This window comes from Vulpes vulpes, chromosome X, assembly GCF_048418805.1.
Source record: "Vulpes vulpes isolate BD-2025 chromosome X, VulVul3, whole genome shotgun sequence".
Classification (NCBI taxonomy): domain Eukaryota; kingdom Metazoa; phylum Chordata; class Mammalia; order Carnivora; family Canidae; genus Vulpes; species Vulpes vulpes.
In genome coordinates, this window is record NC_132796.1 from 52,383,756 (window position 1) to 52,406,185 (window position 22,430).

Sequence of the window (22,430 nt, forward strand, 5' to 3'; positions counted from 1 at the left end):
TCTGCTTTTATACATAAATTTTAGAATAATGTCTCTGTTTTTTCCCATTCTTTTACTTGTAACCTATTTGTATCTTCATATTTAAACTGTGTTTCTTTTTAGCAGTCAAAAGTTGAGTCTCACTTTTTAACCTATTTTGACAATGTCTGTTTTTTTACTGAAGAGTTGAGATAATTTTAATTTAATGTTATTTTTGTATATGCTGAGATTTCAATCTATCATTTTCCTACTTATTTGTTTTCCATTTGTTCTACCTAAATTTGTTCCCTTTTTCGTCTTTTTTCTGCTTCTTTTAGATTATTAAATATTTTTCATAATATTACTTTGTCTCCTTTTTTTGAATTATAAATTCTGCTTTCAATTCTTCTGGATATATACCCAGAATTGGAATTGTTGGATCATATGGTAATTCTATTTTAATTTTTATGAGGAACCACAATACTGCTTTATATAGCAGCCATACTATTTTGCATTTCTGTCAACTACTTTCATTTTTAAACGGTATTTGTGCTGTGCATAGAATTCTACATTTACAGGTACTTTTTGTTATATTAAAGATATTGCTCTACTGTGTTCTTGCTTGCCTGAAAAATCCAACGTCATCCTTAATTTGCTCCTCTGTATGTATTCGTGTCATTTTTCTCCAGCTGCTTTTAAGATATTCTCGTTATCACTGGTTTTGAGCAATTTGATTATTATGTGCCATGGTTTAGTTTTATCTGTGTTTCTTATGTTTTTTCTTTAAGATTTTATTTATTTATTAATGAGACACAGAGAGAGAGGCAGAGACGCAGGCAGAAGGAGAAGCAGGCTCCATGCAGGGAGCCCGATGTGGAACTCGATCCCGGGTCTCCAGGATCACACCCTGGGCTGAAGGCAGGCGCCAAACTGCTGAGCCACGCGGGCCGCCCTGTGTTTCTTATGTTTGAGGTTTGCTAAACATCTTAAATATACCGTTAAAAATTAATTAAATGTTAAAGCTTTCAAGCATTATTTCTTCATATATGCTCTCTCATTTGGGGATTCTAATTACCCATCTATTGAGCTACCTGATGTCTTTTCATAGCTTGTGATGCTATTTTAATTTTTTTCCCTACGTGGTTTATTTTGGATGGCTTCTATTGCTGTATCTTCAAACTTACTAATCTTTACCTTTACTAATACTACTGGAGATATCCAGTAGTATGATTACCTTACTAATTTGATGTTAATACTATCCAATATATTTTTTATCCTAGACCTAGTTTTCATCTCTAGGAATTTGATTTGGATCTTTTATATCTATGTCTCAACTTTTTAAATATATGGAATAAAATTAAATGAGGTATTTTAATGTTCAGTTAATGCCAACTTTGTCAGATTCTAGTGATTGCTCATTCTCTTCATTATAAAGTATTTTCCTGCCTCACTATATACTTGGTAATTTATTATTAGATACCAAATATTGTATACTTTACCTTGTTGGGTGCTGAATAGTTTGATATTCTGATAAATATTCTTGACCTCTACTCTGAGAAGCACTTAAGCTTATTGGGATCAATTCCATCCTTTTAGGTCATACTTTTGATATTTTAGGTAGGTCTGGAACAATTCTCAGTATAGGGCTAATTATCCTCCACCATTCAGACAAGATCAATCTGAGTTCTTTACCCAATGCCCCCATAAATTAGAAGTTTTTCTGTCTGGCTAATACGAACAGGCTCTATTCCCAGACAGTTGTGAGTGCCAGGCACTGTTCCCACTAATATTTTTAGATGGCTATTCCCCCGTGGCTCCAGGTACTTCCATCCCATATTGTCCTAATTAGTATTTGGCCAAACAATGGAGGAGGACTCTCTGACTGCTAGAGGTCTCTTTCTGAGTTGTGCTCTCCTTCCTGGTGGTCTATCCTGTGAACTCTAGCTGCTTTGGTTTCCTTAGACTCTCAACTCCATCTCCTTAAACTAGGAAGGCTGCTGGCATCCATTTCAGTTCCTCTTCTTGTGCTACAGCCTGGAAACTCAAGAGAGTAAGCTGCACCATTGAAGTCCTCACCTTGTTTATTTACCATTGCCCAAAGATCACTCTCCATTGCCTGATGTCCAGTGTCTCAAAAAACACTTTTTCATGTATTTTGTCTTTTTTCTTTTCTTTGGAGGGAGGTTGGCAGTGGGGGGACTAGTTGTTCAGGCAAGCACATAAATATGATCTGTTACATTTTGGTTAGAAGTAGAAATCCATCACAACTTTTTAAAACCATACATCCCATTTTTTACAGTAAGTTTTTACCTTAATTCCAGTATAGTTAGTATAGAGTGTTATATTAGTTTCAGGTGCACAATGTAGTGCTTCATCAATTCCATACATGACCCAGTGCTCATCAAGACAAATGCACTCCTACATTCCGATCACCAACTCACCCATTCCCTCTGACACGCACACCTACCTTTTGGCAATCATCAGTTTGTTCTCTATAGTTAAGAGTTTGTTTCTTGATTTCTCTTTTTTTTTCCTTTGCTCATTTGTTTTGTTTCTTAAATTCCACATGAGTGAAATTATATGGTATCTGTCTTTCTCTAATTTTGCTTAGCATAATACTCTCTAGTTCCATTCATGCCATTGCAAATGGCAAAATTTCATTCATTTTTATTTCTGAGTAATATTCCATTGTATATATATATATATATATACCACATCTTCTTTATCCATTCATCTATCAGTAGACATTTGGACTGCTTTCATAATTTGGCTATTATAAATAATGCTGCTATAAACATAGGGATATGTGTATTCCTTTGAGTTAGTGTTTTTATATTTTGGGGGGGGACATCCAGTAGTATGATTACTGCATCATAGGACAGTTCTACTGTTAACTTTTTTTAAAAAAATATTTTATTTATTTACTCATGAAAGACATACAAAGAGAGAGGCAGAGACATAGGCAGAGGGAGAAGCAGACTCCTTGTGGGGAGGGAGCCTGATGTGAGACTCGATCCCAGGATGCCAGAGCCAAAGGCAGATGCTCAACCATTGAGCCACCCAGATGCCCTCTACTGTTAACTTTTTGAGGAATTTCCATACTGTTTTCCAGAGTAGCTGCACCAATTTGCATTCCCACAGTGAAAGAGGGTTCCTTTTTCTCCACATCCTTACCAACACCTGTTCTTTTTTTTCTTTTTCTTTTTTTTTTTTTATTTATGATAGTCACACAGAGAGAGAGAGAGGCAGAGACACAGGCAGAGGGAGAAGCAGGCTCCATGCACCGGGAGCCCGACGTGGGACTCGATCCCGGGTCTCCAGGATCGCGCCCTGGGCCAAAGGCAGGTGCCAAACCGCTGTGCCACCCAGGGTTCCCCCCAACACCTGTTCCTTTTCGTCTTTTTTATTTTAGCCATTCTGACAGGAGTGAGGTGATATCTCATTGTAGTTTTGATTTGTATTTCCCTAATGATGAGTGATGCTGGGCCTCTTTTCATGTATGTGTTGGCCATCTGGATGTCTTCTTTGAAGAAATGTCTGTTCGTGTCTTCTACCCACTTTTTAATTGGATTATTTTGGGGGAGGTGTTGAGTTGTGTCAGTTCTTCATATATTTGGACTAGCCCTTTATCAGATGTGTCATTTGCAAATATCTTCTCCCATTCAGTTGGTTGCCTTTTAGTTTTGTTGATCCTTTCCTTTGCTGTGTAGAAACGTTTTATTTTGATGCAGTCCCAATGGTTTAATTTTGCTTTTGTTTCCCTTGCTTCAAGAGACATATCTAGAAAAATGTTGCTACAACTGATGTCTGAGAAATTACTGTTTATGCTCTCAACTATTCTTTACTTTTTTTTAGGTAAGCAATACACCCAACATGGGGCTTGAACTCATGATCCTGAGATCAAGAATCACATGCTCTACAAAATGAGCCAGCCAGGTGCCCCTATTCTTTACTTCCTAAAAAAAATATCTGAGGTTTCAAACTTTTCTACAGTAAATCTGGATTGTTTTGTGAGAAAAAAAATTACCACTTTTTGGCATTTTTTAATTGTACAACTTTTTTTAAAGAGCAATTTTAGGTTCACAGTAAAACTGAGAGAAATGTACAGAGACTGGCCATATACCTCCTGATGCCACACACACTAAGCCTCCCACCTTATCAACATCCTCTACCAAAGTGGTAGACTTACTGCATTTGATGGACTTACATGGACACATCATAATCACCCAAAGTCCGTAGTTTACATTAGGGTTCACTCTTAGGGTAGTATATACTATGGGCTTACACAAAGGAATAATGACAAGTATCCACCATCACAATATCATTCAAAGTATTTTCACTACACTACAAATCCTCTGTGCTTCAAATCATAGTTTTTTAAAGGGAATAAAGCTCTGACTTTCTTTTTTGTCATGTTAAAATGAATTATTTTCCTATATCTTAATATCAGACATGTCATTTCCCTACACTGTAAGCTCCCAATGGGGATGAACCAATCTTAGTGGTTTGTTTTTTGTTTTTGTTTTTAGTGGTTTTAAATGAATTCCTATACAATGCTCATTAACATTCTGCATTATTTATATTTAATACATAGATGGGACCTAAGCAGATTATTAAAATATTTGATGATCTATGATTTTTATAGTGAACATACTTATTTGTTAGACTAGAGAAAGAAGATAAAGAATATAGATTCTTCCCAAACCTCAAAACTTCTGGCAGCGTTTTTCCACAGAATGTTGTGTAAACAGACCACTAATTCGGTTGTCAGTTGTCTTCCTGTTCGCTGACCTGAAAATGAAAACTGAGGCTCTAAAAACAAAACTCAAGATCTATTACATTAAATAAGAGTGCTAACTATATTCAGAACCTATAATCTTTAAGTAATAGCTACAAACAAAATCTTATTCAGACAGGTTTTCATCATCAATTTTAGGTTAACTAGCAAAATTGATTATATAATAGAATCAGAGTTTGCTAGAATCACAGTAATTCGCCTATCAATTTGTGGTAGTTTGCCAGTTAGCCTCTTTTTAATGTATTTTCCATGTTCCAAATTTGATCATCATCTGGTGCTTTAATGTTATTGTGAATGAACAGACAGTAATGCTAAAAATCGTTAATAAGAAGTGTTTATATTATTATATACTAACAAGATCAGATCAAGTTCACAAGAAAGGCCAATTACACCTTAAAGCCTTTGTAAAATACTTTAAGACCATGTTTACACATAAATTTTATTACTTTAAATTGTAATTCACGTCTGATTGTTTCTGGTCTAGACACAGGGTTCAAATACATTAGCACACATTAAGGCAAAGTTTAAACTGCAATAGAATTCTACATCCCCTCTCTTCTACTCCTTTGGCACTACTAATTTCCACAAAAGTCTTGATAAGAACACTAAAAGTCTCTGACCCCAAAGCCCAGTCAGCAAACATAGGTTGTTCCATAGCTTAGATAAAATTATTCACATGAGAGTAAAATGATATTTAATGTGCCTATTTAAAATATTACTTTGAGAGCATAAGTTTATAATTGGATATCACGATAAAACTGGCTACTGTAATCTTAAGAAAATTAGTCATTCTGGATAAACACATTTCTGGTTGGCTGACAGTTAACTTTTATTAAAAATAAAACATTTTTACTTTTAAAAGTCTAAATTATTTCATTTAAATTCTTAATTTTTGTAAAAATTATGTGTTTAAATTATGTTTTTCTTTTTTAAAAGATATTATTTCAGAGAGAGAGCAGTAGAGCATGAGCAGGGGGAGGGGCAGAAAGAGAGAGAGAGAGAGAGAGAGAGAGAGAGAAGTAGACTCCTCATTGAATGTGAAGCCTGACATGGGGCTTGATCTCACACTCCAACATCATGACCTGAGCCAAAATCAACATACACTTAACCAACTGAGCCACCCTAGTACCCCTAAATTATGCTTTTCTAAATGTACTTTCTAGTTTTCTGAAGCACAACTTAATCTTTGCTTGCCCATTCAAGGTCAATAACACTAACAACTATTGTATTTTATTGTATTATTTTATCACAGTGATGCCTTTGGTAAGTAACTATTATATCATACAGATTGCTATATTTTTAAAAATATTTGAAACTATTCTATAAAATTTATAGTTTTCTCCTCCCTTGTGGTTAGATTATCTATGTCTTTCCCTGTAGACCCTTTCTCTCTTTCTAATATGCTACCATTAAAATGGTCTGGTTAGAAAGACAGATAATCAAGCATATCAAAATTGGGTCTAAAAATAATTGGATTCTTAGTGAGGATCTGTAGGGACCATATTACCAATAAAATATGGTTTGTAGAATCTAAAGTTCAAAGGCTCCTAGAAATCCAAAGATTTCTTTTTAAAAAAATCAATGACTTTTTATAAAAATATGATACCTATTTGAGAAATCTGGTAAAATATAAAGAAAGGAGTGCCTGAGTTGAGCATTCAACTTGATTTTGGCTCAGGTCATGGTCTTGAGGTCATGAGATTGAGCCCCACGTCAGGCTCATGCTCAGCATAGAGTCTGCTTGTCCCTCTCCCTATGTTCCTGCTCTTACTCTCTCTCGCTCTCAAAAAATAAAATCTTAAAAAAAAGAAAGAAGGCAACAAGTTACCCAAAATGCCATAACTCAGAATAAAGCCCAGTATTAACATTTAGTGACTATCAATTCTGTTATAAATCTGTATATGTATAGAATTAGAAGGATGTATTGGGGTGAGAATTTTCTATGAAAGGGATCATCCTATCTGTGTTCTTCAGGGTTTGGAGTTCTATGGAGAGGCAGAGGGTTAGGGGAATGCTGAAATTTGGCTCTACATTTCTGCTTAAACAGAGAAACTCTATTATCTATTTTATTTAGGATAGGGTTCACAGAAGATTGCATGACAAAAAGGATGCTGGGGCTAAAAAGGAAGTTAAAAACTAGGAATGTATTTCACAACCTCTATTTTATAGTTAGAAAAAAACAAGATCCAGAGACGTTATTAACTTGCCAGAAGGCACACAGCTTATTTGAGATCACACTGAAATCATGAAGTTAGGCCTTTAACCTCACAATTTTTCACTACAAGAGAGATTTAAGCTCAGAGGTTTGTCCATTTTTGCTGATGTTTTGCTATTTTTGCTGTTTCTCATTCTAGTTTGTGGAATCTGGATCAATGAGGTATTACAGCTAATGGCTATTAGGGAGAAAAAAAAGGAGTTGAGAAAAAGGGATCCACTGATCTAAGAATTTTGCCACTTCTGTGACATCTAAGAATTATATGCATATTAACACCTTTCTAAAACCTGTAGAAATCCTACTGACCTATAATGATTTCTTCAATCTTCTCCTTGGCAAGCAGTTCTTCCTTTCTTTGTAAAAGCATGTCAATGTAGAGCAGTAAAGCTTTCCCAATATTTTCTGATGACTTAAAATGTTCACAAATAATCTTCATGAAATAAAATCCAACAGATTCTCTGTTCAATGAGACACAATTTTAAATGGCATGAATGGAATAACTGGTTTTTGATCAATGGGTTTAAAATTTATTTGAGAATGAGCAAAACATGCAAGATAAAACTATATCTGAGCTTACATAATATCACCAAATGTCTAAATAAGCCTATTAACAATAAATTATTTAATTCAATTTCTATTTAATTTATTAAGCCACATTTTCTTGTCATGAACATCTATAGTCAGATAATCATCTCTCTTTTAATATCTAATTTATGCTTTTTCCTTTAGAACTGATGCCAGTTTGGGACATCTGGGTGGCTCAACGATTGAGCCTCTGCCTTTGGCTCAGGGCGTGATTGTGGAGAGCTGGGATCAAGTCCCACATCAGGCTCCCTGCATGGAGCCTGCTTCTCCCTCTGCCTATGTCTCTGCCCTCTCTCTGTGTCTCTCATGAATAAATAAATAAAACCTTTTTTTAAAAAAAGAACTGATGCCAATTTATAAAAATTGGAACATGAGATCCAGTAAAGACACATGAACTGATGTTAGAAATTTACTAGTCCCTTGTGATGAGAATTTTTAGGATCTATCCTCTTAGTAACTTTCAAATATATCATATAGTAGTGCTGTGACCATGGTCATGGTGTACATTACATCCCCAGTATTTATTTATCTTGTAACTAGAGGTTTGTACCTTTTGACCTCCTTAAGTTATTACGATAGACACCTTAAGCTTATACAGTGCTGAATGTCAATTATATCTCAACAAAATTGAAAGAGGAAAAAGAAATTTACCAGTTCTCTATCCCAACAACTTGTTTTAAAAATTTTATTTATGCTTAATTATACAAATAGTACACCAGTATATTCTGATTTTTTAAAAATGCAAATAATTCATGGATTGGAAGGCTTAATATTTTTCAGAAGCCAAAACTACCAAAGCAATCTACAGGTTAAATGTAATCCCTATGAAAACTCCAATAACATTTTTTGCAGAAATGGAAAACTCTTCCCTAAACTTCATATGGAATTACAAGGGACTCCAAATAAAGCTGAAAGACTTCCTGGTTTCAAAATTTACTACAAAGGTAATCAAAACAGTGTGGTACTGGCATAAAGACAGACATATACACCAATGGAATAAAACAGAGTTCAGAAATAAAATATCTCATATATAATAAAATAATTTTCAACAAGAGTGCCAAGACCATACAGTGGGGGAAAGAACAGTCTTTTCAACAAATGGTGTTGGGACAAATGGATATCCATATGCAAAAGAATGAAATCGGATGTTTTTATTATACCATATACAAAAATAAACTGAAAATGGATCAAATGACCTAAACAGAAGAACTAAGGTATAAAATTTTAGAAGAAAACAACACAGGGGGAAATCTTCATAACACTGGGTTTGGTAATAATTTCTTGGATATGATACCAAAATCACAGGTAACAAAAGCAAAAAACAATAATTTAGATAAATTGGACTACATTAAAATTAAAAAATTTTGTGTATTAAAAGATATAAAGAGTGAAATAGGCTACCTGTGGAATAATATGGAGAAAATATTTGCAAATTATATCTGATAAAGGGTTAATATCCAGAATATAAAAGAGCTCCTAAAACTCAACAAAAAAAGCAAACAACCTAATTTAAAAACTGACAAATAACTTGAATAGACATTTCTCCAAAAAACATACGCAAGTGGCAATAATCACATGAAAAGATAATCAACATCACAAATCATTAGGGAAATGCAAATCAAAACCACAATGAGATACCACCTTATACCGACTGGGATGGCTACTATCAAAAACAAACAAACAAAAAGCAAGTATTGGCAAGGATGTGAAAAAATTGGAAACTTTATATACTGTTGGTAGGAATGTAAAGTGATAAGCCATTATGAAAAACAATTGAGCAATTCCTTTAAAAAATTTAAAACAGAATTTCCATAGGATCCAATTATTCTATTTCTGGGTATAAACCCAAAATAACTGGAAGTAGGGTCTCAAAGAAATACTTGTATACCCATGTTCATATTATTATTCACAATAGCCAAAAAGTGGAAGTAGCCCAAGTCTCCATCAACAGATGAATAAATAAATGAAATATAGTATATACATACAATGGAATAGTATTCAGCCTTTAAAAGGGAGGAAATTCTGACACATGCTACAAAATGGTTGAACTTTGAGAACATTATGTTAAGTGAAATACATCAGTCAGAAAGAGACAAATACTGTATAATTTCACTAATATGGGGTATCTATACTAGTCATTCATAGAGACAGAAAGTAGATTAGTGTATGGGACTGGGGGGGAAGGGGACTCAGGAGTTATTCAGTGGGCACAGAGTTTCAGTTTTACAAAATGAAAAAAGGGCTCTGGAGACTGGTTACAAAACAACGTGAATGTACTTAACACTAGTGAACCACACACTTAAAAATAGTTAAGATGATAAATATTATGTGTATTTAATCAGATTTTTTAAAAAAACTGTTAAAAAGTTTCTAAATAAAAAGGTGCAAATAGTAAAGATAAAGCTTACATTTCTGTGGACCCCTATCCAGTCTCAGTCTCTTTCTCAAAGGTAGACACTTCTAAGATTAGTATCCTTTTCAGTCCTTTCCTGGTACACTTATATGCCTGTCTGTACTTATAGAAACATAGTTTTAAAATATATATAAATGACATATTAGGCATACTTTGCTTCTTTTCCTCTCAATACCATGTCTTAAAGTTCATTATGTACAGATTTACCTTACCCTTTTTAATTCCCACATAATATTTTATTGTATAGAGATACCTTTTCTTATCTATTCCTCTATTGATGATATTCAAGATGCTTTCAATGTTTCACTATTACAAGCAATGTTCAGCAAATATGCTTGTAAACATGTGAAGTGTAACATATAAATACCAAGGATTAAAACAGCTGAGTATGAGTACTTTAAATTTTGACCCTGTCAATTTGTTCTCCAAAAGACTGGGTGCTGAAGAAGCTGTCAACCTGGAAATGTCAGGAGGTGCATATAAAAACTGAAATTCCCACCAGCATCCTCTATCTAATATAATGAAACTTTAGTTTTTGCCAATTTGATACTCTGCCAGCCCATCTTAAATCAGAAGCCTTTGCCTCAAGTTCTGCTTGATTTTTAAACTTTTATTATCCCTTTTCTCCTGGTATTCTTCACACCTAAAAAGAAAGAGGAAAAAGAAAAAAATTCTGTCCAAATATCAGAAGACAACTATATAGGTATAAATCATTTAACATAGATTTCTTCTTTACACATAAATCTATAAGAAAGGAAAATACAGCTGTCAATTTTGGCCTTTCCTGTCATCAATTCAGGAGAAAAATGACTTAAAAACTATAAAAATCATTCTTCTAATGAAAAGCCAAAATTTCTTCAAACATTACGGATGCAGAATATTTAATGGCATGATACAAGATACTGCTCTTAGAAAGATGAGGTCAGGAAACCTTCTCATACCAGCATAAGGAGAATTATTAATGAAAGTAATGAAAGGTTACAAATACTGGGTATAGGATCTATGCTAAGTAGTGTGCTAAGCACCTACTATCTTATTATATTTTTATATTAATACCATAAAGTGTGCTGCAGCATACTCATTTTGCAGTTTAGGCTCAGAAAGGCCATAAAATGTATAAGATAGAACCAAAAAAAGCATTTAGAATTTGAATCCAAGTCTGTTTACCCCAGAGTTTTCCCCATTGTTTTCTACTGACTTTCTGTGAAAATGATATTTAAGGTCACAGTAACAATGGTCATAGATGTGACTCAAAGGAAAATTAACTCCCCTATTAAGTGTTTTCATTAATTAAAATTAACTATAAATCATTTAAATTGATTCCTCTTCCTTCCATAAGAGATCTGTACAAATGGTAAAGATGTGGTCAAAATAAATGCTGACAGGCGGCCCCAGTGGCCCAGCGGTTTGGCGCCACCTTTGGCCCGGGATGTGATCCTGGAGACACCAGATCAAGTCCCACATCAGGCTCCCTGCATGAAGCCTGCTCCTCTCCCTCTCCCTCTGCCTGTCTCTGCCTCTCTCTCTCTGTCTGTCGTGAATAAATAAATAAAAGCTTTAAAAAATTTTAAAAAAATAAATGCTGACAATTAGTATCTAATAAAGTCATATGAACTGCTCCCAGGAATATGCCACCATCTACAAATTCTCCATCTAGAGAGAGTGATGCAGACAGGATGGCTCAGGCCTTCCATGTTTCTTTAAGTCCTTTCACTCACCCAACCAGGTCACTCAGAGCACTCACAGCTCAGTATAAGTAGGTTCTGATCCTGGCAGCAAATACAGGCTCTCTCTGTTGCCTCTATCAGATCCACACTTTCAGCAAGTTTCCCTTTTCTCTAAGAACCAGCCCTTAGCCATAGCCCTCACCTCTTAGTGTGAGCTCTCAGGAATCTGTTACTTGGGCATGATTTTCTCTTTACCTTTTCCCTGGAACCCTCAAGCCTTAGGAATCTGAAGGAAAGAACAGGCCCGTCAACAACCCCTCCTGAAAGCCAATGGCTCTTTACTTTCTTTGTTTCTTTTAGGCTATGTGACTAAACTATTAGCTGTAAAGGAAAATGAGTATTTTACCAATATATAATTGAAAGAAGAAACAATTGTTGGAGGAAAACAATACAATGAAGGATAAAAATAAAATTTATTATATTAGAATAAAAGAAAAGAAATACAAAACAAGATTTTTGAGGCTAAAAATAGCAATTCGGGTAATGAAATAAAAATGTAGATAAATACATAAATATAGAATCTTGAAATAGGGTTAAAAATATTAAAAAGGATTTAGAAGTGCTAACTTACAGAATTCATAGCCTTAAGAGTGTATACAACATTAGTTATACCTTTATGTTTTAGTAAGAATATATACAGTAGTAAATGACACAGGGTGCAGAAACGAGTACACACAGCAAGGCTGAGATTGCCTATACTTAGAAAGGCCTTCTTGTGTACAAGAAACAACAGGTGTTGGCAAAGATGTGGAGAAAGGGGAACCATCTTACACTGTTGGTGGGAATGCAAACTGGTGCAGCCACTCTGGCAAACAGTTTAGAGGTGCCTCAAAAGTTAAAAATAGAACTACCCTAGGATCCAGCAAGTGCACTACTAGGTATTTACCCAAAGAGCACAAAAATATGAATTCAAAGGGATACATGCACCCTGCTGTTTATAGCAGCATTATATACAATAGCCAAATTATAGAAACAGCCCAAGTGTCCATCAACTGATGAATGGATAAAGAAGAAGTGGTGTATATATATAATGGATTATTACTCAGCCGTCAAAAAGAATGAAATCTTGCCACTTGCAACAACATGGATGGAGCTGGAAAGTATTATGCTAAGTGAAATAAGATAGAGAAAGATACCATATTATTTCACTCATATGTGGAATTTAAGAAATAAAACAAACAAGCAAAAAAAAAAAAAAAACAAGCATGGGGGAAAAAAGGGAGAGAGAGAGGCAAACCAAGAAACAGATTCTTAGTATAGAGAACAAATTGATGGTTACCAGAGGAAGTGGGGGAGATGGGTGAAATAAGTGATGGTGAATAAAGAGTGTACTTGGAGTACCAGGTGTTGTATGTGAGTGTTGAAACACTAAATTGTACACCTGAAAGTAATATTACACTGAATGTTAATTAATTGGAATTTAAATAAAGACAAAGAAAAAAAGAAAGGCCTGCTTGCAAAATTGGTCCCTGGCTGACCTCTGGTCACTTGACTGGTAAATAGTTCCCCACACTGATATAAAATTTTCCCTTAATAATAAGAGTGGCCTAGACTATGCAAACAAAGTGGTTTATATTCCATCTACTTCCCTTCTGGGTGTCTGGAATCTTAGTATGTGCTAGGGAGGAGTACCTACATGAGCATCCCCATTTAAAGCCTTGGGACTTAGTCTCTAATGAGCTCTCTGATAAATAATGGTTCACACAAGTTGTCACACTCATTGCTAGAGGAATTAAGCATGTCCTGTGCAACTCTATTGGGAAGGAACTCTTGGAAGCTTGTTTCTGGTGTCTTTCCTTCAGACTCTGGTCCTGGTGTCTTTTATCTTTACTTTTATTGCTTTTGCTTTGGAGCCTTTGTTAGCCCTGATTATTCCTAATAAAACGGAACATATAAAACCTGTACACACACACCCAACTACAAAGCACAAGAAGCAAATCCTGATAAAACTAGAGGAAGAAATAAACAAGTCCACCAGTTGGTGACTTCAACACTCCCTCTCAAAAATTCAAAGAAATAGAAAAAAACTAGCTAAGATACATACTTATCAACTCTCAGGACCTAACTGAATTTACAGCAGACTTCATCAAACAGCAGCAGAAAACACAATCTTTCCAAGTGTCCACAGAATATATGTTGAAACCATTCTGAGCCAAGAAAAAAAAAACCTTAAGAAACTTAAAAGAAGTAAAAACAAACAGTGTTTTCTCTGGTAACATGGATCAAATAGAAATCAATACCACAAGCAGAGTCCAGTAAAACTGAAAACAATGTATCAAAATTTGTGGGAGGCAGATACAGCATCACTGAGAGGGAAGTTTTTTTTTTTTTTATCATTAAAGGCTTACATTAGAAAACTCAACACCAATTCATGATTTTAAAAAACTATCATCTCAAAAAGGTGAGAAGGTCACTTCCTCGACTCAATAAAGAACATCTACGATTAATCTACAGCTATCCTTGTACATAAAAATCCACCCCAAAACAGAAAAATATATCTGATTCTCAAGTGCACATTGAACATTTATCAAAATAGATTTGATTGTGGGCTATAATACAAGTCTCAGTATCTTAAAAAAAACCTCAAATTATACAATGTATGCTCTCTGGCCACATGGAATTAAATTAGAGATCAATAACAGAAAGATCTTTAGGAAAATGCTCAGATATTTGGAAACTAGATAACATACTTCTAGAAAGCCCATGAACTAAATAAGAAAATCAAAAGGGAAATCTGAATGTATTTTGAACTGAATGAAGATGAAAACGTTTAAAATTTGTGCTGCTAAAAAGTGATGCTTCATGGAAAATTAACAGTAGTAAGTTCTTAACAACAACAAAAAAAGATCTCAAGTCAGTCATATCATCTTCTATCTTAAAAGAATCCTAAGAGCAAGAATAAATCAACCTAAAGTGGGACACCTGGGTGACTCAGTGGTTTAGCGTCTGCCTTCGGCTCAGGGCATGACCCAGGAGCCTGCTTCTCCCTCTGCCTATGTCTCTGCCTCTCTTTGTCTCCCATGAATAAATAAATAAAATCTTTTTTAAAAATACAGCCTTGCAGCCCCGGGTGGCTCAGCGGTTTAGTGCCAACTTCAGCCCAGGGCGTGATCCTGGAGACCCGGGATCGAGTCCCACATCGGGCTCCCTGAATGGAGCCTGCTCCTCCCTCTGACTGTGTCTCTGCCTCTCTCTCTCTCTCTCTCTCTCTCTCATGAATAAATAAACAAAGCCTTTAAAAAATAAAATAAAACAACCTAAAGTAAGTATAATTAAGAAATAAACTTCAAAGCAATAATCAATGAAATGAATAGCTGTTTCTTTGGGAAGTTCAGTAAAACTGATAAATCTCCAGCTAGACTAATCAAAAAAAAATGTGAAGGTACAAATTACCAATGTCAAGAACAATAGAGTTGACATCACTACAGATTTTTTAAAATGTTGAAAGGGTTAACAAGGGAATATTATAAAGAACTTTCTGCAATATATTTGACATGTTCAATAAAATAAATTCCTCAAAGACTCAAATTATCAAATCCCACTCAAAAAGAAATCAGTAACATGAATAACACTGTATATATTAGAGAAACTGAGTATGTAGTAAAAAGCCTTGCCACCAAAGAAACTTCCAGATCCAATAGTTTCACTGTTTAATTCTACCAAATCTTTAAGGAAGAAATAATGTCAATTTAATATAAACTCTTTCAGAAAATTGAAAGGGAGGTTATACTTCTCAACTTACTCTATGGGGCCAGCATTAACCATAATACAAAAATTAGATATAGAAATTATAAGAAAATAAAGCTATTAATCAGTATCTGTCATGAATATATACGCAAAAATTCTAAACAAAATTTTACCAAATCAAATTCAACATTATATAGTGCTTGCTTCAGCAGCACATATACAAATTCAACAATATATAAGAAGTATAATGCATCATAACTAAGTGGATTTATTCCAAGAATGCACAGACATACAAAAATTAAATCAAATGATCATAGACCTAAATGCAAAACCTAGAACCCAAAACACTTCAAACAAAAAACATAAATTATTTGTGGCCTAGGTTAGGCAAAGATTTCTTTGATATGACACCAAAGCCTCCATAAAAGATAAAACTGATACGCTTGATTTCATCAAATTAAGAACTTCTATTCTTTTTTTGTGTGAAGATTTTACTTATTAATTTGAGAGAGAGAGAGAGAGGGAGAGAGAGAGAGAGCGCACAAGCAAAGGAAGAGGGAGAAACAGACTCCTGGCTGAGCAGAAAACCCAACATGGGGCTCAATCCCAGGATCCTAGGATCATGACCTGAGCTGAAGGCAGACCCTTAACCGAAACCATAGACTGGCAGAAAATATTTGGAAATCATATATCTAGTAAGAGATCTTGTTTACAGAGTAAAGAACTAAGTCAATATTAAGAAAACAACCCAATTTTTTACATGGGCAAAAGATCTGAACAGACACTTCACAAAAAAAGATGCACAAATGGCAAGCATATGAAAAGATGTTCAACATTATTAGTTATTACAAGAATGCAAGATATCATTCTGTACCTACTAAGATTAAAAAGGCCGGGATGTGGAGGGACTGGTGCTTTTCATACATTGCTGGTGGGAATACAAATTGCTATAACTACTTTTAAAAACACCTGACAGTTTTTTTAAAAAGTTAGACATATACGTACCATCCAAATCAGCCATTTCACTTCTAGGCATTTACCAAGAAAAGGTATATGTCCATACAAAAGTATGTGAGTGAATATTCATAGCAACTTTATTTGTAATAGACCCAAACTGGAAATAACTAAAATCTGAATAAACAAATTGCAGTATATCCATACAACAAATTACTACTCAGCAATAGAAAGGAATGAATTATTTTTTAAGATTTTATTTATTTGTTTATTTATTTATTTGAGAGAGGGATACAGCACAAGCAGGAGAAGGGGCAGAGGGAGAGAGAGAAGCAGACTCCCCACTAAATGCAGAGCCTGAAGCAGGGGCCCAATCCCCAGATCCCAAGACCATGACCTTAGACAAAGTCAGAGGCTTAACCAACTGAGCCACCCAGTGCCCTGAAGGGAATGAACTACTGATAGATATAGCAACATGGATGAATCTCAGGCAAATGTGGTGAGTTAAAGAAGCCACACTAAAAGGAATAATCTGATTCCATCTATATAAAATTCTGAAAAATAAAATAAAAAAAAATTCTGAAAAATACAAACTTACCTATAGTGACATAAACCATCAATGAATGATCAATGGTTGCCTGGTAAGAAGGAGGTGCTGGGTGGAGGAAAGCATTAGAAAAAGTTACAAGGAATCATTTGGGGGTATTAACTATGTTCATAACTGAGCATAGTTCATATGTAACTATGATGAGTTCATAACTGTGCATGTAATTTTGTGTGTATATAACCATGCATGCTTATATGTATGTGTATATACACATTTATGAACATATATATTCATCATATGTATATGAACATATTATATATTTTACAAATGTGTGTCTATACATGAATATATGTTACCTATCACGTATATATATGTCAAAACTTATTGAATTGTCCACTTATTTTAAATATATGCATTGAATTATATGTCACACCTCAATAAAGCTGTTTTTTTAAAAAATAAGAAAATAAAGGAAACTGGGCATTCCTTTGCATAACTGCTAAAGATGGACAGGAAGGCCAGCTAGAGTTGCCATTATGAACTCACTGACACCTTGCACAGAGAACCCTGGAGACTGCTCTAAAAACAGTTACATTTCTAAGGATGTACTAAGTACTCATGTACAGGTAATATCAAAATCTCTGCTCCTTGGAGCTAGTTTCATAAAAAACAAAGGATATGTTAGCCAAATGTAATGAATTGTGAGAATCCCTTATGTGTTAGAAATATAGGATATATAACAGAATCTTTAAAGGAATCTTTATAGTTCTTTAAACTAAGAGAACTGAGAATCTTTATAGTTCTTTAAACTAAGAACTATAAATTGTTGTAATGCTAGTAGGCATATAGGTATCATTGATCTTCTGGTTTGATAATAATAATCATTTCCATTTAAGGATACAAATAACCTACACATAGAAAGTAACCTCTTCATTGAACCCTAATTTTAGGCTACAGCTAAAGAACTCAGCTTTGGCTGCTACTATTTGCAATGCAGTTGACAAAAACCCACTTAGCAATCTAATCTGGCATTACAGAGTCCCCCAACCTGTAGCTTTGCCATATGTAACCTTTAAAGATATGTATCCAGCAAAGTATTTTATGTGTGTTACATGGCCATCCCATTTATATGATTGTTAGACGTTAGTTCACAAACTAGCAGCTTAATGAGAATCCTATACTCATAGGATTTAGAGCTAGAAGGAATCTTAAAGTTTACTTATTTAAACCTCTTTCACCCTCTCATTTACAGAAGTACCAGAGGCTTTGTTGCTGTAACAAATTACCACAAATTTAGCAGCTTAAAACACCCATTTATTGGGGCTCCTGGATGCCTCAGTCAGTTAAGCATCCAGCTCTTGGTTTTGGTTCAGGTCATGATCTCACAGTTGTGGGATCAAGTCCTACATTGGGTTCCATGCTCAGCATGGAATCTGTTTGAGGCTCTCTCTCCCCCTCCCTCTATCCATCTCCCCACTTGTTTGTGCACTCTCTCTAAAATAAATAAAATCTTCTTTAAAAAACCCACTCATTTATTATTTCACAATTCTTTAGGTCAGAAATCTAGGCAGGCTTACCTGGAAATTGTGCTTAGGGTCTCAAAAGGCCAAGTCAAGGTATTAGCTGGCTTGGGCTCTTATCCAGGGGCTCTAGAAAAGGATCAGCTTCTAGGCTTATTCAGGTATTGGCAAAAATCAGTTCTGTAAGGTTGTGGGGAGTAGTTCTACTACTTCTTCAAAAGTAGTACAGGGGATCCCTGGGTGGCTCAGTGGTTTAGCACCTGCCTTCGGCCCAGGGCGTGATCCTGGAGTTCCAGGATCAAGTCCTACATCGGGCTCCCTGCATGGAGCCTGCTTCTCCCTCTGCCTGTGCCTCTACCTCTCTCTCTCTCTCAGTCTGTGTCTCTCATGAATAAATAAATAAAATCTTTTTTAAAAAGTATTAATAGCCAAAGTCTATTGAATGCTTACTATGTCTCAGGAATATTACACAAATTAATTTATTTAATTCTCACACAGGTATGTTCTTTCTATACACAATTTGTTAAGGGTTTTATATCACAAAAGGATATAATCTGTCAAACACTTTTTCTGCATCTCTTGGGAGAATAATGATTTTTTTATTGTGTAGTCGAGATACAATATATTAGTTTCAGATGTACAATATAGTGACTCAACAGTTACATACATTACAAAGTGATCACCATGCTAAATCCAGCTAACCTCTGTCACTATACTATGTACATACTACATATTATTAACTATATTTCCTTTGTTGGACATTGCATCCCTGTGTCTCATTTATTTTATAACTAGAAGTTTGTATACTTTAATCCTCTTCACCTATTTTGCCCATCCCTGACATAAAATCATGATTTTTTAATCTTTCATTCTTTCAGTGTACTATATTAATCACATTTTTTCCTTTGCATGTGTTAAACCATCCTCCCATCCCAGGGATAAATCTCACTTGGTCATGCTGTTTAACCATTTTAATGTGTTGTTGAATTCAGTTTGTTAATATTTTGTTGAGAATATTTGCATCTATATTCATCAAGAGTACTGGGTCTATTCAAAAATCATAGGATTTCACTCATAAGTGGCATTTAGGAAAGAAAACAAATGAACATGGGAAATGGGAAAAAAAGAGAAGCAAACTGTAAGAGACTCTTAATAATAGAAAACAAACTAAGGGTTGATGAAGGGATGTGGGTGGGGGATAGGCTAGGTGGGTGATGGGTATTAAGGAGGGTACTTCTTATGATGAGCACTAGGAGTCATATGTAAGTGATCAATCACTAAATTCTACTTCTGAAACATTACATTATACGTTAACTAACTAGAATTTAAATACAAATTTTGGGGAAAAAAGAGTATTAGTCTATAGTTTTCTTTAAAAAAAAAAAGATTTTATTTATTCATGAGAGACACAGAGAGAAAGAGAGAGAGAAAGGCAGAGGCACAGGCAGAGGGAGAAGCAGGCTCCATGCAGGGAGCCCAACATGAGACTCGACTCGATCCCGGGACTCCAGGATCACGCCCTGGGCTGAAGGCGGTGCTAAACTGCTGAGCCACCCGGCTGCCTGGTCTATAGTTTTCTTACAGTGCCCTTACAAATTATCAGGGTAATGTTGGCCTCATAAAATGAGTTTGGAAGTATTCTCTCCTCTTCGGTTTTTTGGAAGAGTTTGAGAAGGACTCACATTAATTCTTTGAATGTTCAGTAGAATTCACCAGTCAAACCATCTGATCCTTGGCATTTCTGCCTGGGAGGTTTTTGATTACTGATCCAACCTCCCTACTGATTATTGTTCTGTTCAGATTTTCTATTTCTTCCTAATTCAGTCCTGGTACATTGTATGTTTCTAAGATTTTATCCATTTCTTCTAATTTATCCAATTTGTTGGCATATATTTTTTTAAAAGATTTTTAATTTATTCATTCATAGAGACAGAGAGAGAGAGAGAGAGAGAGAGAGAGAGAGAGAAAGAAGCAGAGACACAGGCAGAGGGAGAAGAGGGAGCCCAACGTGGGACTCGATCCCAGGGCCCCAGGACCACACCCCGGGCTGCAGGAGGCACTAAACTGCTGTGCCACCGGGGCTGTGCTGTTGGCATATAATTTTTCATAATATTCTCTTCTTTATATCTGTGTGTTGTCAACTGTAATGTCTCCTCTTTCATTTCTGATTTTGGCTTCTCTTTTTAAAGATTTCATTTATTCATGAGAGACACAGAGAGAGACAGAGAGAGAGAGAGAGAGAGAGAGAGAGAGAGGTGCAGAGACAAAGGCAAAGGGAGAAGCAGGCTCCATGCAGGGAGCCTGACGTGGGACTTGATCTCCAGTCACCAGGATCACGCCCTGGGCTGAAGGCGGCGCTAAACCACTGAGCCACCGGGACTGCCCTTCTCTTTTTTCTTAGTCTAGTTAAATTTGTATCAGTTTTATCTTTTTGAAAAAAAAAAAAAAAACACCTCTTCATTTCATTGATCTTTTTTATCGCTTTTCTGGTTTCTATTCCATTTATTTCTTCTCTGATCTTTGTTACTTCCCTTCTTCTACAACTTTGAGCTTAGTTTGCTTTTTCTTTTTCTAGTTCCCTAAAGTATAAACTTAGGTTGTTTGTGTGAGATCTATTTTCTTAATATGTGCATTTATTACTATAAACTTCCCTTTCAGAATGGCTTTTGCAGCATCCCATGGGTTTGGGTGTGTTGTTTCCATTTTCATTTGTTTGGGGATATTTTTTATTTCCCTTTTGATTTCTGCTTTGACCCACTGGTCATTTCAGAGTGTGATGTTAATTTCACACTCCTGTTGAAAATGTGTAGATTTTCCTGCTTTCCTCTTGTTGCTGACTTCTAGTTTCATATCATTGTGATGGAGCAGATACGTGGTATGACTTCAATCTTCTCAAATTTGCTAAAACTTATTTTGTGATACTATCTATCCTGGAGAATATTCCATGGGCACTTGAGAAGAATGTGTATTCTGCTTCTGTTTGATGGAACATTCTTCTATAAACGTCTATTGAGTCCATTTGGTCTAACATATGGTTCAAGTCCAAAGTTTCCTTGTAGATTTTCTGTCTGGCTTACTGAAAGTGGGATACTGAAGTCTGCAACTTTTATTTTTCATGTCTTTCATTTTTATCACTTCCTTCCATTTCCTGTACCAGAATCTCTGAGAGTAAGATTCCTTATTTGTATAGTTTATGGCAAGAATGTTTTTGGATAGTTCACAGCTTAACTGTGTGAACTAAAAAAAGATAGATTATCTAAAAAATAGGTTCTGAAGATAGTGTGGGGCTGGCATATTAGTTACTAACATGGCTGGGAAAAAAAGGCAAAAACAGCAAAAGGCAGAACAATAACTCAAAACAATATAATTTTAATGCCAAATATGTAGACAAGAATAGTTTTACCTTTAAAAATCATCTACTTACTAGGCCCTCTTTGGAAATACTAAAATATTCTGATTGTGTTTGTTTCATAATTATGAGCTATTCTTCCCCATTAGGCAGTGATCTCCTTGAGACCAAGGACTATATATAATTTAATTTCTGTATCTCTAATGCCCTGCGACAAAATAACTGGTACACTGTAGGAACTCAGATGAGAAAGCATGAATTCCCACTACTATCAACCTAATTCGGGTTCTTATCACTTTATATGTGACCTACCTATGATGACTCTTAATTTATTTCCCTACTTCTAATCTCATCCCTCTCAACTTCTTGCATGTTTCCATTAGCATGTCACTACCCTCTTTGAAAATCTTCAATGGGTCCTCATTTGCCTGTATCATAAAGTTCTTAACCTGATTTTCAAGGATTTTCACAAACGACCCCAATATACCTAATTTTGTATCTCATTACAGCTTTTATATAAAATGTATGTATGCCCTAGCCTCTCGAATGCATTAATCATATATTAGATTATTTTGTCCCCCACCTACTTGCTACAAGTGTTCTTACTCCTTTACTAAATTCTTTCCCAACTTCAAAGCCCAGATGAAGTCTCACCTTCAACCCTTTCTAATGTTCCC

General features: G+C 35.2%; 1 protein-coding gene across 1 annotated transcript in view; it reads right to left on the reverse strand.

The window, feature by feature from the left end:
• Positions 1 to 22,430, reverse strand: part of TEX11 (testis expressed 11) — a 319,132-nt gene that overhangs the window by 162,365 nt on the left and 134,337 nt on the right. The window contains exons 13-14 of the mRNA XM_072744060.1: positions 7,278 to 7,429; positions 4,664 to 4,749 (exon numbers count right to left, since the gene is read on the reverse strand). Of these exons, the coding sequence (XP_072600161.1) occupies positions 4,664 to 4,749; positions 7,278 to 7,429 (238 nt within the window). The remainder of the gene's footprint in view (positions 1 to 4,663; positions 4,750 to 7,277; positions 7,430 to 22,430) is intronic.